Source organism: Trichechus manatus, unplaced genomic scaffold (genome assembly GCF_000243295.1).
Source record: "Trichechus manatus latirostris isolate Lorelei unplaced genomic scaffold, TriManLat1.0 scaffold00130, whole genome shotgun sequence".
Classification (NCBI taxonomy): Eukaryota; Metazoa; Chordata; class Mammalia; order Sirenia; family Trichechidae; genus Trichechus; species Trichechus manatus.
Genome location: NW_004444066.1, coordinates 4,830,492 through 4,848,881, shown reverse-complemented (window position 1 = coordinate 4,848,881; position 18,390 = coordinate 4,830,492). Strand labels below are relative to the sequence as shown.

Genomic DNA, 18,390 nt, shown 5'->3' with positions numbered 1-18,390 from the left:
CAGTAAGAACTCCATAAATATTTGTTAAATGAGCAAGTAAGTTGTTAGGTATATGCACAATTTTAAGTTTTTTGATAACTATTAGAAAATTTAAGTCTATAAAGTCTATTATCACTTTATACTCTCCAAAGTATAAAGATATTTTTATGGACAAAAAATATTTAAATTAAAAAACTTCAAATGAAATATTTCTTGATTGTTACACGTTTCTGTCTCTAAGCAAATCATAGTGAGTACAATTTAATATTCTTTAATGGCTCATGATATTTACTCTAATTAATAATTATTTCACTCAGTTGTTTTTAGAGTTATTTGGACCTTTGCTAAATGGCCCCACATAACTATGTTTCTTCACTAGGTCTTCAGTGAAATCTGAAAGAGTAAGCCTATCAATAAAATGCATGCAGGCATTTTAGTTCTGGGATTTTGTGAACATTTATTCACCTCCTTAAATGGCTTTCAATTTTCAATCTCCTTTCCATTTTAATTTAGAGATTTGGTAAGGAAGAGTATCAATGTGGTTTTCTTCCTTTAACAGACATATAAATCCTGCCACTATTTTTTATAACTGTTTCTTTCATAAATATATATATATATGTATATATTTTTCTTTATTGCTGATATGCATGCAGAGAAAAGCAAATCTAGGTTTCAATCTTCTGTCCCACAAAACTGTTCCTGCCAAGCCTGTCATTCTCTATAATCTAAATACCAAAACAAAAAGTCTTAAGTTGCATGAATTTAGCTCCATGGAAACTATAAGATGACAGAAACTGTATTTTTCGGAGCATTGAGTTCTGGGATTTGTGCTGTTCAGTCAATTGCGCAATTGAGGATTTTTTCAGAAATGAAATTCCTTTAAAACCACTCTTTGAATCTCTTCAGAGAGAAAAAAAGAAAATGTTTATAGTTTACAGAACTGTCAAAAACATAGCACATGCTAAGTGAAATGTCAAGCTCAAAAGGACAAAGACTGTATAATTCCTCTTATATGAAATATCAAATACAGGTAAATGCAGAGACAAAAATTTGTCAGTGGTTAACAGGCAACGGGGTAGGGGATTTCTGTTTGGGGTCATGAAAACCTTTTGGTAATGAATAGTAGTGATGGTTGCACAGCATGGTTAATGTGATTAATGTCACTGAATTATACACTTAAGAGTGGTTGAAATGGCAAAGTTTTTGTGATATATATTCTACCACAATAAAAGATACACAGAGAGAGAGAGTGCACAGAATCTTGTCACGCTAATTTATTCCTTGAAAAGAATAGGAAGGAAAATTAGGTAGTTCTCTTTTTTAAAAATATATTTAGTGTCTACTTAAAATTGTGTTTTAAATAGTCAGAGATCCTAAATTATATTTTATAAATACATATAACTCATACTTGATCTCTAAATAGTCATTTAAACACAAAATCTCCAAATGTTTTAAGACTTACTTAGCCCCTTACTCTTTCTCACTGAGGAAACTATGACTGTGTGGACATTGTTCTTGAAAGTATATTTTAGCAGTGTTTCCATCCTTAACTTAGCAAGTATGGGGTCCTGATTAATATTTCATAATGATAACATTAAAATCTAACTGCATTTCTGTTCATTTACTCTTATTTTCAGAACAATCAAGTTTTGTACTTCTTAAGAGAGAAACGACTTAGCTTATTATTTCGCAGCAACTTTAGGGTCAGACAGATTTGAGTTCAGAATCTGGTTCCTTCAGTTATTAGTTGGATGATCTTGAGTAAGTATTAAGTTGCTTTACTTCAATAAAGCTTAGTTTAATCATATATTGAAGAGGGACAGTATTACCTACTTCAAAGGGTGTTAAAGAAAGCCTGCAATGACTTTAGCGCAAAGCTTGGCATCTAGGCAGGGTAGTAAAAAACAACAACAAAAATAATAAAATAAAATAAAAAAACCAACATTAAAGTAAATATGTCTTGAAAGAAATTTTTTAGATAATTTTTTGACCTTTATTTATTCTAAAAAGTAGATTGACAGATCTCAAAAATTTATATTTACTGATGTAACCATTATTATATTTGGCTCAGCAAATGAAAGATATCTTAAAAGAAGGAAAGATTGAATACTGATTCAAAACCATTCTTGTCAACATGTGCATTAATAGTTTAGACCCATTAGGCAGAAGCCACAGAGGTCAGTTCTCAAAAACGAAGACAACAGCAGGGAGGTGTGGTGCTATTAGTGTACTTCTTATAATTGTTAAATGTGCTAATACTCTCTTTAAATTTGGTCCTTGGCCTTTTAAAAACATACAATCCTTTCAGACAGGGAAAAAATAAAAACTAAGCCAGCTGCCCTCGAATTGATTTTGATTCTCAGCAAACCCAGACAGGAACCAGGGCTAATAACCAGAAGTCTATGAATGTTTTCTATTTTGAGGAACTGCATGAAGATTTTGTGGTGTTGGTGATGATGATAATAATACACATGTGAGAAATATCTACTTAACCCCGCTGCCAAACATCTTGGTTTGTTTATTTGTTTCCACATAAAGACAACCACTGATTGTCGGTGAAAGGAAGGACCTGGTGAAGATAAGCAAAAGACCAATGTTACCTTGGTGCCTGAGTTAGGGCTTACAGGCCAGGGTCAGATCCTCGTAGTAATTCTTTGACCTTGATTCACATCACAAATGAATCAATTGGTTATTTGGGGGCAGCATCTTATAGAGCAAAACAATTCATAAGTAAGAAAATATGCATTCTAGCACTCATTTTTTCACTTAGAGGTTAAGTGATTCTGAGCACAAGTAGACATGCTGAACTTTCCTCTGAAAATAATTATAAATAATACAATATACAGTTATGCATTGTAACATAATATAATGATATCTGTCCCACTTATATTGTTATGAGAATTTAATTAAATATGTAAAAATTTCTTGTAACTTATAAAATGGAAGTATTAAACACATACTAATTGTTGTGGGAAAATGCGTTAAACTACTAATTATGAAAGAAATTTAAAAAAACTGATGGAGCATAGAGGAAATATTTGGAAGCTGCAAATTGTCATGTTGAAATATCATTGTGATTGCCTAAAAACCATCAACAGCTTTAAATTTCATATAGATAGTTCATTTTTATTAAGCCCATGTCTGCAGTGTTAGTCTTTTATGTTCATTTTCATTTTCTATATTAATGAAAACAAAAATCCTCACAATTGGACCAATAAACAAGATCATGATAAATGCAGAAAAGATTGAAGTTCAAGGATTTCATTTTACTTGGATCCACAATCATGGAAGCAGCAGTCAAGAAATCAAAAGACTCATTGCTTGGACAAATCGGCTGCTAAACACCTCTTTAAAGTGTTAAAAAGCAAAGAGGTCACTTTAAGGACTAAGGTGCACCTGACCCAAGCCATAGTGTTTTCAAAGCCTCATATGCATGCGAAAGCTGGGCAATGAATAAGGAAGACAGAAGAGAAGAATTGATGCCTTTGAATTATGGTGTTGACGAAGAATATTGAATATACCATGGACTGCCAAAAGAACAAACAAATCTATCTTGGAAGAAGTACAGCCAGAATGCCCCTTAGAAGCAAGAATGGCAAGACTTTGTCTCCATACTTTGGACATGTTATCAGGAGGAATCAGTCCCTGGAGAAGGACATACTGCTTGGTGAAGCAGAGGATCAGCGAAAAAGAGGAAGACGCTCAGTGAGATGGATTGACACAGTGGCTGCAACAACACTGTGAGACTGCAACAACACTGGGAGACGGACCCTACTCGATGACATCTAACAACAACGTCTTAATGAAACCTAAACATTTACTGGAAAAACGAAAGCCATACTTAAATGGGAAATAATATGGTGAGGTGGAATGAAAATGAGCTAAACGGTCAAAACCCTAACTGTCTCAAAAGCCAAGCAGCTAATGTGAATCAATTGGGGTGGGTAGGGGGGCAACTGTAGAGCACAGCACTGTTGCTTGTTGTTTTTTGTTTGTTTTACTACCTTGAGTAGATGCCAACCATTGCGCTAAAGTCACTGCAGACATTCTACCAACACTCTTTGAAGTAGGTAATACTATACCTATTCTATACATGTTAAACTAAGGTTTATTGAGGTAAGGCAACTTAATACTTACTCAAGATCATCCAACTAATAACTGATGGAACGGGATGCAATATCTATCCAAAGGAAGACCCAATATTTAACTCCCATGCATGTGTCATGTGGAAATACGGGTCAGTGTTGCCAGATTTTCTTATTTTCTAAGAGGAGGCAAGTATTCAGACTTAAAAATATATATATCAAAATTATAAAAGTTGGAAAACAAAATTTTAAAAAATTTTTATAAATTTGTTTTTAAAATACTGTGCTGGATACATACATATATTGTTTATAAATGCTTTATACATGTTTATAAACACTTCCCTGAGCTGAGTCCAGTTCACAAGGCTCCATTTTTTAACCACCATGTTATAAAATTGGACAAAACTTACTTGAATCTCAGCTCTAAAACTCACCAACGGAACAGTTTTGGCTAGGAAATGTCACCTCTCTGAGCTTCACTTTCCTCTTCTGAAATGGGAAGAACAATGCCTACATCACCCAACTGTTTTGAAGGTGCAAAAACAGGCAGGGATGAAAACATTTACATAATAGATACACATTAGATATTCACAGAATTTATCACTTTTTTCTCTCTTGTTTTTTTTTTTTTTTGATAACTTAGAAAGAATAAGTTGTTTTGTTTTCTTCTTTTTATAATTATTCTATCCAGAACATGTCAGATATCCTTGTTATTAAGAGGGTCTGAGTTATCCCATTCATTGTTGGAATAAATTGTTTTATTCCATTATAAAGAAAATTCTAAACCATGGATCTCCACATTTATTTTAAAGAGTAGAGATAAGTCAGCAAGTCAGTCAAGTCTGAATATTTTTTCAGATTGATCCAAGGTAGATTGTGTCTTTGCAAAATGGTTGTCTCCTAAACAAAATGTTTCTATGACTATCTCACTGGTTACTCCCTGTCATAAAGATCCTTTCATTGTCAAACAGCATTTCAGGACATCAAGAATGTGGTTAGTGATGGCACCATGTGAACTGAGAACAGATCGATTCTTCTTAGGTTATAGCTGCATATACAGCCAAAGACTGAAGTTTCAAAGTAAGAGAATTATATGAAATAAACAACTAAGGCCAAAGATGAAGAAATTGAAGATTTTTAGCAACTTCTGCAGTCTGAAATTGATCAAACATGCAATCAAGATGCATTGATAATTACTGGTGGTTGGAATGCGAAAGTTGGAAACAAAGAAGAAGGATCGGTAGTTGGAAAATAATGGCCTTAGTGATAGAAACAACGCCAGAGAGCAAATGACAGAATTTTGCAAGACTAATGACTTCTTTGTTTCTAATACCATTTTTCAACAACATAGATGGCAACTATACACATGGACCTCACCAGATGGAAAACGCAGGAATCAAATCAGCTACATCTGTGGAAAGAGACAATGAAGAAGCTCAATATCACCAGTGAGAACAAGACCAGGGGCTGACTTCGGAACAGACCATCCACTGCTCCTATGCAAGTTCAAGTTGAAGGTGAGGAAAATTAGAACAAGTCCACAAGAGCCAAAATACAGCCTTGAGTATATCCTACTTGAATTTAGAGACCGTCTCAAGAACACATTTGACGCATTGAACACTAATGACCAAAGAACAGACAAGTTGTAGAATGACATCAAGGACATCATACATGAAGAAAGTAAGAGGCTATTAAAAAAGATAGGAAAGAAAGAGAAGACCAAAATAGATGTCAGAAAAGGTGCTGAAACTTACTCTTGAACCTAGAGCAGCTAAAGTGAATGGAACAAATGATGAAGTAAAAGAGCTGAAGAGAAGATTTCAAAGGGCAGCTCAAGAAGACAAAGTAAAGTATTATAATGAAACATGCAAAGACCTGGAGTTAGAAAACCAAAAGGGAAGAATGCAGTCAACATTCCTCAAGCTGAAAGAACTGAAGAAAAAATTCAAGCCTCAAGTTGTAATATTTAAGGATTCTACAGGGAAAATATTAAAGGACAAAGGAAGCATCAAAAGAAGATGGAAGGAATACACAGTCACCGTACCAAAAGGCATTGGTCGGCGTTCAACCATTTTAGGAGGTAACAGGATCAAGAACTGAAGATACTGAAGGAAGAAGTCCAAGCTGCACTGAAGGCATTGATGAAAAACAAGGCTCCAGGAATTGACAGAATACCAATTGAAATGTTTCAACAAATGGATGCAGTGCTGGAGGTGCCAAGATACAGCACTCGTCTATTCCAAGAAATTTTGAAGATAGCTACCTGGCCAACCGACTGGAAGAGATCCGTATTTGTGCCCATTCCAAAGAAAGGAGATCAAACAGAATGCGGAAGTTATCGAACAATATCATTAATATCACACACAAGTAAAATTTTGCTGAAGATCATTCAAAAGTGGTTGCAGCAGTACATTGACGGGGAACTGCCAGAAAATCAAGCCAGATTCAGAAGAGGACATGGAACAAGGTATATCGTTGCTGATGTCAGATAAATCTTGGCTGAAAGCAGAGAATATGTTTACCTGTGTTTTATTGACTGTGCAAAGGCATTTGACTGTGTGAATCATAACAAATTATGGATAACATTGTGAAGAATGGAAATTCCAGAACACTTAATTGTGCTCATGAGGAACCGGTACATAGATCAAGAGGGAGAAGAGAACAAGGGGATACTTCGTGGTTTAAAGTCAGGAAAGGTGTGTGTCAGTGTTGTATCCTTTCACCATAATTAATCTGTATGTGGATCAGATAATCCAAGAAGCTGAACTATATGAAGAACAGGGCATCAGGGTTGGAGGAAGACTCATTAACAACCTGCAATATGCAGATGACACAAACTTGTTTGCTAAAAGCAGAGAGGACTTCAAGCACTTACTGATAAAGATCAAAGACTACAGTGTTCATTTTGGCTTACACCTCAACATAAAAAAAACAAAAATCTTCACAACTTGACCAATAAGCAACATCATGAGAAATGGAGAAAAGATTGACGTTGTCAAGGATTTCATTTTACTTGAATCCATATAATCAATGCCCACAGAAGTAACAGTCAAGAAATCAAATGACGTATTGCATTGGGCAAATCTGTTGCAGAAGTGTTTAAAAGCAAAGATGTCACTTTAAGGACTGAGATGTGCCTGACCCAAGCCATTGTATTTTCTGTTGCCTCATATGCATGCGAAAGCTGGACAGTGAATAAGAAAGACCGAAGAACTAACACCTTTGATTAATGCTGCTGGCAGAGAATATTGCATATACCATGGACTGCCAGAAGAACAAACCAATCTGTCTTGGAAGAAGTACAGCCAGAATCTTCCTTAGAAGCAAGGATGACGAGACTTTGCTTAATCTACTTTGAACATGTTATCAGGAGGGACCAGTCCCTGGAGAAGGACATCATGCTTGGTAAAGTAGAGGGTCATCGAAAAAGAGGAAAACCCTCAAGGAGGTGGACTGACACAGTGGCTGCAACAATGGGCTCAAGCATAACAATGATTCTGAGGATAACACAAGACCAGGCAGTGTTTCTTTCTGTTGTAAGTATAGTTGCTATGAATCGGAACTGACTCAGTGGCACCCTAACAGATATATTGATACATGTAAGCTGGGCTTACTAAAATTTTTTGTTGTTATAACTAAATACAGGAATATTTTTATAAAAAATAACAAATTTCTGCTGAAATACTACACAAAAATTTTATAGACAGTTATTTTGTTGTCACCCCTCTGACAGTGCCACTGGGTGCGGTCTGCACCTCCTGCACCCACCTTGTGACGCCACTGGAATCAGGCATGTTTAAGCAGACATTTGGAGAAGGGGCTCTTTCAAATCTATAGTGGGAAAACCCTGAAGGTCGCACAGTGATGGAAGAATCAATTTCCCTTGCTGTAGGCTGATGTTTTCCTTTCTCTTGTTTCAGAGTGTAGCATTGCACCCTGTGGGGCCTAAAAGTTGGACAATCTAGCCAAGAAGAGGACATATGGGTAAGTAGTTCCTTCTCTATCAAAATTAATTAGGGGGATGGAGCTCCTTGTTACTACATTTTGAAAAAACCTAGGGTTTATTTTTAGTTATTCCAAATGTTGTTGGCATCTGACTCAAAATACTATGAATTCTAACCTTTGTAGATGCTTTTATTAAGGGAAATACTTCAAAAATAAAAAGGCATAATTCAAATATTTTCTTTAATGTAACTAAAAATCACATAGTCTCTACAATATAAAATCCATTTTATGATTAATTAGCTACTACTTAAAATCTTCCTTAAGAGACACAGGAGACAAAGACTGGGTTAGTGGAGTGCCAGTCATTCTTCCTCTGGGTCTAGGTAACCAGAGCTGAGCAAAAGGTGGAACAACGCGGCTAGTCCCAGGGTATCCATTTTCATAATCTGAGTTAGCTAAGAAATACATATGAAACAAGTTTGGGATCTATGATATCTTTGTAACACCCAAGTCTTTCTCTCTGTCTTGTCAGTGCCAAATAGCAGCATTAGCAGTTTGGGAATTCTCATGTGAATTCAGTGTGGATTTTTAATATGAATTCTCCAGATTGGTTATCATTATATACAACCTTATTGTCGCTTACTTTGCTATTTTTTTTTTTAATGGCTTATTGGTAGAAGGACAAAATAGCCTAGATTGTATATAGAATGTATCCATTTAAAATATTCTGCCCAGTTGTTTTCATTAGTACTCTTGCATTAATTTAAAAAAACTATTTTAGGTTTGGAAAATATGATCAAATTAGGTATGCCTGACTGATGAATAGCTTAAGGGTCTTAACTATGGATCATTGATAACTATAGAGTATGGGTTCAGCTTATTTTTGGAAGGTACCTCTCTCCATGAAATGCTGCACAAGAAGAGCCAGATAAGGAATGTGGGTGAGAAACATTTGCTTGGTTTACATTTTTACCGTGGTTGTACTGGGTAGCACTTTCCAGTGGAACATTTCCAGTTCAGAACAGAAGGCATGATGAAAATATCACCCTCTTTTGTTTAGCACATGCTTACAAAGCATCTTTGGGGTCATAATAATCTCAGTAAAATTTCTTTCTCGAAAATAATACCAATGAATTGTTTTCTAACCACATAGTGTCAACTAAATTTAATCAGATTTGGTTTTCTATGTATATTTTCACAACAGTTAGACTCCAGAATTTCAGTAATTGCAGTGCATGCTAAGAGCTTGACACAGATGCCAAACAAAGAAACAAAAGCAATGAAGACTTCTTCCTTACACTTAAGTTTCAGTGCATGAGCAGGGTAGGTAGGCATCCTAGAGATGGCTGTTACCAATGGTTTGAAATCATTTCTCTGTGATTGGCAAGTATTCCCCTTTTCCAGTCACTCTCTTATATATTTGATTTTCAAACTTTCATGAAAGCAAGATATTTTGGAGTAGTTATTGCCTCCCATCTCTGTTTCATCTTAATTCCTGGACAGACATGTGAAGGAATCATTCATTTATGATTACTGTATTTGGTAGATTTCTAAAACTGCAAAGTAGCTGTGACTGTGTTATCATGTAATTTGATACTACTAATAATTATTAATTTACTTTAGTAAATTAAATTTTTTTTAATTTATTAAAATAAAATATCTTTTAAATGATGCCACTATTTCTGACATGCATTTCAATTTCTAAAAAACAATGAAAGGAGCCACAGCAGTGTCCACGGCCTTTTTTATTTATGTCTTAGCATGTAGTGAACAACTGTTAATGATAGATTTTATGGGTTGTGATTTATCTTTAAGAATTTGATTTTCCCTTATCAAAATCTTAACAACATCCTGAGCACATCACACATATGCATACAATCCATTTTGTTTTTACAGAAAAAATAAAAGGATGAGAATCACAGTCCAAAGAACCAGTGGTGGAAATCTCTTCTACAATTTTAGGCCAGAGGTCTTTCAGGGGACCATTCACTCATTCAGTCGTTTAACCAGTATTTATTTAGCACGTATGTTGTGCCAAGCCATCCTATTAATTGGTGAACACAACAGTTTCAGTTCCTGCCTTCACACAGTTTACAGTCCACTAAAGGGTGGAGAAAATCTTAAAGTAAACAAATAAATAGCTCTATAATTACAACTTTTGATAAGTGCTGTGAAGGAAACCCACAAGGTGCAGTGACAGACAGTAGCAGGGGAGATACATTTGGGAAACCTCTCCAAGGAGTTATTTTTAAATTCAGACTTGAAGTATAAGAATTCAACTATTCAAATTTAAAAAGGGGAAACTGTCAGAAAACTGGGCTTTCATTTCAAAACTATATGTTTAAAGAATATAGTGAAAACACGAGTTGCCAAAAATGATGTTGGTTTATTCCAAGAACTCATGTGACAGCTAATGTGATGTTGTTTAAATATGCTTCTATAAAGGATATGAGTGGTCACAGAGGTTAAGACGGCAGGACGCCACTACCATACCGAGAAAAGATGAATCTGAAAGAGATTTGGTTTTTGTTTTGTTTTTTAATTGCTGCTGATGCAAGTACCTAGTGAAATTTCTAGCAATTCAAACGGGGATTTCACTGACTTGGGTCTTAAACTTACTCATTATCAGCAGACAGAGATGACCGGGGTTAATGTTATACCCACTATGAGATGCAGTGGCAGGTCAGGGTAACAGAAGCTCATATTTCCTGAAAAAATAATGCTTGACTCACAACTGCTGCAAATCAAGCAAGCACTACCTGTATCATGACCAGTGTTTGAAAGCAAAGTGTAAAGCTTCCCCTACTAGAGAAAAAACAAACCAACCAGCTTTTATTATCAAGAAAAATGCACGGAGATTAAAATGGTAGTAGAGATATATTTACTGACATGGAAAGTTGGCCACATTACATAAACTGAAAGAAATATATAAAAAGTACTTAGAATATGATCCCATTTTTTGAAAGTGAGTGTGTGAATACATTTTTATGTGCATATAGAAAATAAATCTAGAAGGATATATACCAAAATGCTAACAGTGATCATTTCTGGATGGTAGGCTTATGGGTGATTTTCACCTTTATTTATATATTTCTGTATTTTTTTTTTTTTAAGCAATGACGACGTATTTTTTTAACGTGAAAAAAACTTTAAAAGGAAAAAAAATTAATTATATTGGTGAATATGGATTTAAAACAGAATGTCTTCAGTGTGACAGGTCTCACTTTTACTGCAAGCTAATTAATTATAAAGGAGACTTTTCCCAAATGTGGAGTGATGGGTCAGATGGCATGATCTGTTCTTTGGCACAAAGTTTGTGCCTAAGCATTAGTGAAAAAACAAAACAAAACAGGAGATTACAAAAAATTAGACTATTTTGGAAAAATGTGATTTTTGCTACTTTAGAAAAGTGTAGAAGCATTCGTCCAGGGAAGAAATCAGAAAGTTCTTGAACTGATGTACACTTATTTTATGATTTAATATTGCTTTTACTTTTAAGGGCATGTAGTTGGAGAGATGCTGAGGGCATGTAGGTGACATAGGTGTTTTCAGGGTCCAGGACCCACGTAAATGTTAATTTGGTCCTAAGCACACAAGAAAGTTATGTTACCTTCCAATCTCTATGTCATTCAAAATAAAAATAATACGTAACCATAAAATAAGTGCACATCAGTCCAAAAAGGTCTGATTCCACCCCCCAGACAAATGCTCATATACTTTTTTGAAATATCAAGGATCATATATACTTTCTCCAACATATTTTTTCTGTGTGCACCATTTTTTTTCCTAATGCCCTAAGCACATACTTAGTCTATTTAGTAATTTAATACGGCCGAAATAAAATCATGGCAACTGAAATATCTGAATACAAATAAACATATTTCACAGATATATAGGTATACTATATTTGATATTTTAAAATTCAAATCAGGATGATAATTTGCTAAATTTTCTAATATGGTATATAGGCTCCTGAGACTTGGGGTTCAGTCCTGGTTAAGCCATTTACCACACATAACCTTTGAGGAGTTTCATCTCTCTGAGCCTGTTTCCACTTCGTAAAATAATTATGTTGCACATCTCGAAGATTGTAATCATATTGTTGAGTTGTACATGTAGAAACTGTTGAATTGGTGTATGTTTTGCTGTGTATATTTTCACCAAAAAAAAAAAGGTAAAAAAAATAATTATTATAATAGTATGATAGAATTGTTGTAAATATAAAATGAAAAGAGAATGGAAAATGTCTTGAGAACTATAAAACATCATACAGTGGAACCTGTGAGAGCCAGAACTCAACAGGCCTGCCTTGTTTTTCTGGATCTTGCAAGTTTCCCACCTTTGAGCAGTCTTACCACTTTTCTATTGTTTGTTGTAGTGGAAAATATTTGCGTTTTCCTTCTCTGACAGGCTTCCACTTTATACCGGTTCCAGCTTTCCCAGGTTTTACTGTATTACTATAAGGTGTAGTGATGGTACTTATCACAACTATATTGTTTTCTTCATTAATTTTTTGATGTGTGTTTATCTTATCTCCCCAAGGAAACTCATGTGCAAATTGTACTAGCCATATAAGAGCTCTTCAAATATTTGTTGGTCAATTGATTAATTCATCCTGTTTGAAAACACATTCCCACTTGATAGAATAATGGTTGGGATATGCAAAAGGGGAAGTGTAAGTGATTCTAAGTGTAACATCCAAGTAGAAACCTACTTAATTTATTTTAGTCTTAGAGAAATGTCCAATTGTTGAGTTACCTATGTTGAAATTTCTATGATAAATTTGGTTTTCTTTTATACTCCAACCATGGGAAATAAACCTTTTTTTATGAACTGATGAGAAATGTAGAACATAGCTTTAACTCTCCAAATATTTTCCGGAGATTTGAAAAATGAAACATGTACATAAAGTTGAAATATATTCTGAGGTCACTTGAAGAAATAAGGCACATCCCATCACAAAAAGGGAGAAACTAGATAATGTGTGTTTTACTCCAATAAAAACAAGTTTTACTAAAGACTTAAACACCATTCAAAATATTTCATTTTCATATTCCAACCAGTATGGCATTGTCAAGATAGTTGACTATAAAAGTAATCAGTAAGATTAGCTGCTTTGTTAAACAGCACATTGAAAGAATAACTTGTGTCTTTCATATAGTTTGTTCTTTCTGACGTCAACTTCATGGCTTTTGAACTACAGTGAAACCTGTGAGAGCCGGAACTTGACAGGACTGCCTTGTTTTTCCAGGTATCATAAGATTTCCATTGTTGACAGGGTGCAGTCTTACCACTTTTCTATCATCGCTCTCTATTAGTGGAAAATATGTGAGTTTTTCTTCTCTGAGAGGTTTCTGCCTTACACACGTTCCGGATTTCATAGGTTTTACTGTATTTTGAATCTAGACTCTACTAAACAAAATGTAAAAAAACACATTTGATTTTTGTTTCAAAATTATCCAGCAAGGAATAATTTTAGTATGACTATTAAGTATCACACTGCATAGAGTTGCTGAGAAAAAGGAGCTCTTACGAATAGGCCAATGTTCAGTCTCATGCATCCAGGCAGGATTACATATAAACTTCTCTAGGCAGATGATCAATTGATTTCTTTAAAAATATCCAAATTCTGTAACTTAGAAGCCCATTGCAAAATGGATCACACTGTTACAGGTGTAGAAGTGCCTGATATTAAACACTAAAGGGCACTCTTAAACGTAACATTTAATCTAGAAAAAGCCAGAGAAGTTCTTGAGAAGTAATCTGGTCCATTCTAGACAAGTCCTATTTTTGGAGGTTTGATGAAAGAAGAGTCCACTGCCTTGTCTGGTCACATATTTTCTCACACTGTCTATCAGAAAATTCTGCTTTTTATATTTCTCATCTTCATTCTTCCTAATGAACTTGAAGCCCTTTTACCTTATTTCAGGTTCCAAAATACAGCAATAAATTTTGCCTTACATAAAAACGTTTGGTTTATCTGAAGCAAATGATTGTCAACTCTTAGTTTTCTTTTTTCCAAATGAAATAATCCTAGTTCCCATATCTTTCTTCAGAGAGTTTAACTTGTAGTCTTTTCAACATCACTTTTTTGTGGCCCCTCAGGAAAGGCCATATAGTCATCTTAATTAAGTTGTGAAGCCAAAAATTACAACTATATTCCTATCAGGATCTGATCACACAGCTGACAGACCACCAACACCAGTCAGTTCTAAGCTGCTCAGACTGCACCAGCTTCACCTATAAAACGTATTCCGATAAAAATTTCAACACAAAGGAAATAAAAACGAAACCCCAAGATATCTAGTTACACTACATGAAACCGAGTGAACTACTGAGGCATCTTCATTTTTTTTTAAAGTTTACTGTAGATTTTCTGAGATTTTAATTTCTGGAAGTCAAAAGTTAGCATTAGAAGTTTCAGGGCATACTGTGCTGTAAACATTTTGACAGGACCTACAAGCCCAGTACCTCTTTCCTTGCCCTTCTTTATGTAGTTGCTACAATTAAGCACAGGGTAGCATGACTTTACAGAGCTGTGAATCTATATAATACATGAGGTATCATGGGCATATTATATCTATTCTTCTCATTATGTCACTAAAGAGCCTTCCCCTATATAAACCAAATAGAACAAAATTATTTTGAAGGAAATTAAGCTATAAACCTAATTCAAATAAATGTAAAAATTTTAAGTGAGGGGGGCAATGTGTAAAATAAAATGCAAGATTAAAACAAAAAAAGGTAATTTTACATTGTAAAAAGTTTGCACTGCCAATGATACTGGTAATGGGGAGATTGATGGAAAAAACTGGTCTTTAAGATGAATGTAATATTACTAACACAGTTTTACCTGCAAGGATTTTCCTGGCATTAATTCAATGAAGCCCATTATCCTGGGTGGTAATGGAACAGCATACCCTACCCATCTCAGGCATCTTTAGTCTCCAAGCTGCCTTAAAGCCTTGGCAATAATAAAAGGTCAAGCAGATCACAGTAAGCATTTGTAAACTACAATAGTTCCCCATTTCAGCTACAAGCCACACATTTCCCTGCTAAGCTTTGCTCGCTCTCTTGTTTCATTTCATTGGATAAGCAGGCTGATTTGGAATGGTTAGGTTACTTGGGAGCACCTAGATTTTCAAAACAATCCCACTTTCCTACTTAACCACTGATAACAGCAGACCCATACTACATCATTTGAGAGAACTGTAAAATGGTGCCTGGATACTGATGGAATGAATAGCAAATAGCAGCACTATTAAATAAAATGAATGCACTTCACCTTCCAGCTCAGCTCTGCTTCCTGGGACACAAGGCACAAACATGACAAGGCTGGGGTGGGATTTCAAGAAAACTGATTTGTTTGAACATTCATTTGGCAAGATGCTGGATGCAAAATACCACAAGCCACCTCCCTTTCCCATCATTGTAAATTCAGGGCCCTCATTATCACCCCTCACACACCCAATTAAAAATAAAGAAAAGAGGCAGGCTATGAATTCACGTTTAGTGCTATGATACAGCTCCAATGATAGGCATCTGTCCTAATTGGTCACAATGAAACTCAGGGACAATAACAAGACTACATCTCACATTAATCCAAATGAAGCCAATAAATAATTATACAAACCAGAAGACAGTTTCAAAAATATGTAATCACCTCCAAGCATGCACGGTCATTTATATTCCATAAAAATGATTGCAAAGCACACTCTGCATATAAATATGCTCCAGAAATGGAATATAAATGCCAAGTAACGTGTATATATGATATGCATATCCATCAGGTATATACATTTGTATGTTCACAATCACATCTATACACTAAAAAGGAAACTCTGCATTAGGCAAATGGTTTCTAAACAAGAGTAGGTCAAACACATTAGAATATGAAATAGAATGCTAAATTCTGGGGCCACCTTTTCTTAGCAATGATGGAAATTAGCAAAACCACCCTACAATTAGGCCGAGAAGCTTAGAAGGCACCAAATGTGTTTCTGAGGAAGGCCCAACCCTGTGAGAGCTGCAAATGAAACGATTTCTTTCAATTACACCCATTTCTCGTTGTTAGCTCTTTTTCCACCCCGATTCTGTTGCTAAGCCGGGGACGAAAGGAACCAAGGGGCTCAGTCTGCATACTGAGCCAATTCAAGATAAAAATCACAGCACCTTCTTTTTAACACGAGCGATGCCTTCTCACTTCTCTCTCTCCGACAACCTTCCTCTCTTTCCATCCCCATCTCTGTCTCCACATCTCTAAAGCACGGGAGTCATTGTTCAACTCCAGGCCACAAACGTATACAGAGGTCATATAACAACAAGCTAAACCAAGAAGATAGCCCCACTGTCTCCTACTTACCATGCTGACACCCGGAGAAGCTGTTGAAAAGAGGGAGAGATGCAAACTGAATCCATTTTCCTTGTAACCCAGTCGGATGGAGCCTGCGAACCCAACATCAGCAGCGGCTGCTGGGATTTTTTTTCCCTCCCTCTCTGGTTGGCAACGGTGCGACTAGAAACCACCCTTCCAGCCCTACTAGAGCATCAGCAGCAGAGACAGCGGCAGAAGCAGCAGCATCACCACTTTGGCCGCCTCCCTCTCGGAGGATGGGGTGAGCTTGGAAGCAGCCAGGAACTTGCAGCAGACACCTCCTCTGGCTCCTCCTATCTCTCCCCCTCCCCCACAGCCCCACCCCTGCTGCGGTAGAGGCTGCCTTGCCCGGCAGCTGCTGGTTGCCATGGCAATGGCCAATGGGAAGCGGCCAGACTAAGGGGGAGGGGAGATGGGTGAAGCAAGCTGTAGGGGCTGGGGGAGAGAATTTGAGCCGCCCCCCTCTGGGATGCTCTTGGTCTCTCCTGCGCTGGACTCCAGGTCTTCAAAAATGGGGCAAGGATGAATAGGCACGGGAAGAAAATAATTACAAATTAATCGAAGTCTAGATTAAAGCCTATGAAATATCTTAACTAATTTTTGTATTTTTTGTGCTTTTCCAGTAAAATGTATTAAATTTGTGATCAGAAAAAAAAAAACAAATGTGAAGGGGAGACTATGTCGTGTGATAGTAGATTGTTATTACTCAAATATGTTTGTCATTTTTAGCATCTTTTACTCAGTGCTACTCTGGGTTGTAAAAAAAAAAACAGTGTGTGGATGGACTTTGCAGTAAGATAGGAGCCTGATACCTTGGCAAGACTCCCGGCAGGTTTTCAGGTGAGTCTTTTGGTCTCATTGTTTTTTCAGCTCCCCGTCTGAAAAGAACCTTAAGATATTTGTTACTACCCTGTGGCAAAGGGAGTTAGAATAGCGAAAACGAAAACACGTTTGAACAACTGTGGTTCTCGGTACCACCACTGATGGACAGTTCCAAACCTTCTTAGAGTCAGCCTCCTGGAGCATTCAATTTTCCTGGAATTTTTAACAATTCTATGTCATTTTCATGGATGTCCTCTTGGAGTTTCCAAGCCAGCTGGCAGGCAAGGTAGTAGATAGGAAAAAGGGAAGTGGAATGAGAAGTGTTGAGTTCTAGGTGAGCTCTTTATTAACTATGAATTATAGATGAAATTAGTATCTGTCTCATCCAGTAGTTATAAAGATGGAACAAGATAATGCAGTAATAGCACTTGGCATGCAGTAAGTGTGCGATAACTGTTTATTATTATCATTACTATTACTACATTGTATCTGTCTCTCAATCCAATGGAGGGAGTAATATGGCAATTTCAGGCACAGAAAAAAAGTAAGGTGAGAAAACCCTTAAAATATGAGAGGTGTGATGATGATGATGATGATGGCACAAAGATATGGAGACCTTGAGAGATTAAGTGTTTTCTATAACTTGATTGTGATGACATTGTAAGTCATACCGATTGCTGTCCAGTCGATTCTGATTCATAGTGACACTAGAGGACAGAGTAGAGCTGCCCCATCGGGTTTCCAAGGCTGTAAATCTTTACAGAAGCAGACTGCTACATCTTTCTCCCCCAGAGACACTGGTTGGTTCGAACCACCAGCCTTTCAGTTAGCAGCCAACTGCTTAACCACTGCGCCACCAGGCCTCCTTTTGTAAGTCATAAACCATTGCTATCGAGTCGATTCTGACTCATAGCGACCCTATAGGACAGAGTAGAACTGCCCTGTGGGGTTTCCAAGGAGTGGCTGGTGGATTCAAACTGCCGACGTTTTGGTTAGCAGCCAAAGCTCTTAACCATTGTGAGTTAAATTCCCAAAATTCTCCCAGCTCTTAAATGGCAGAGCCAGAATCAAGACTCTGACTCTTCTAACACTAATATTTCCATAAAATTTTTCATTTCTAATAAAATATATTATTTATTCGTGTTTTTACATTTTTTTATTATCTGTTTCTCCCAGTAGAATGTA

At 36.2% G+C, this 18,390-nt stretch overlaps 1 protein-coding gene across 2 annotated transcripts in view; it reads right to left on the bottom strand.

Moving 5' to 3' along the window:
- The window catches only part of JAKMIP2 (janus kinase and microtubule interacting protein 2), a 186,174-nt gene extending 169,502 nt beyond the window's left edge, over positions 1–16,672 (bottom strand). Inside the window, exon 1 of one of the 2 annotated variants that reach the window (XM_004384929.2) lies at positions 16,372–16,672. In XM_004384929.2, the coding sequence (XP_004384986.1) occupies positions 16,372–16,374 (3 nt within the window). In that variant the 5' untranslated portion in view covers positions 16,375–16,672. The remainder of the gene's footprint in view (positions 1–16,371) is intronic. The other variant, XM_004384927.1, reaches the window with a different exon arrangement.
- Positions 16,673–18,390: the final 1,718 nt, after the last annotated feature.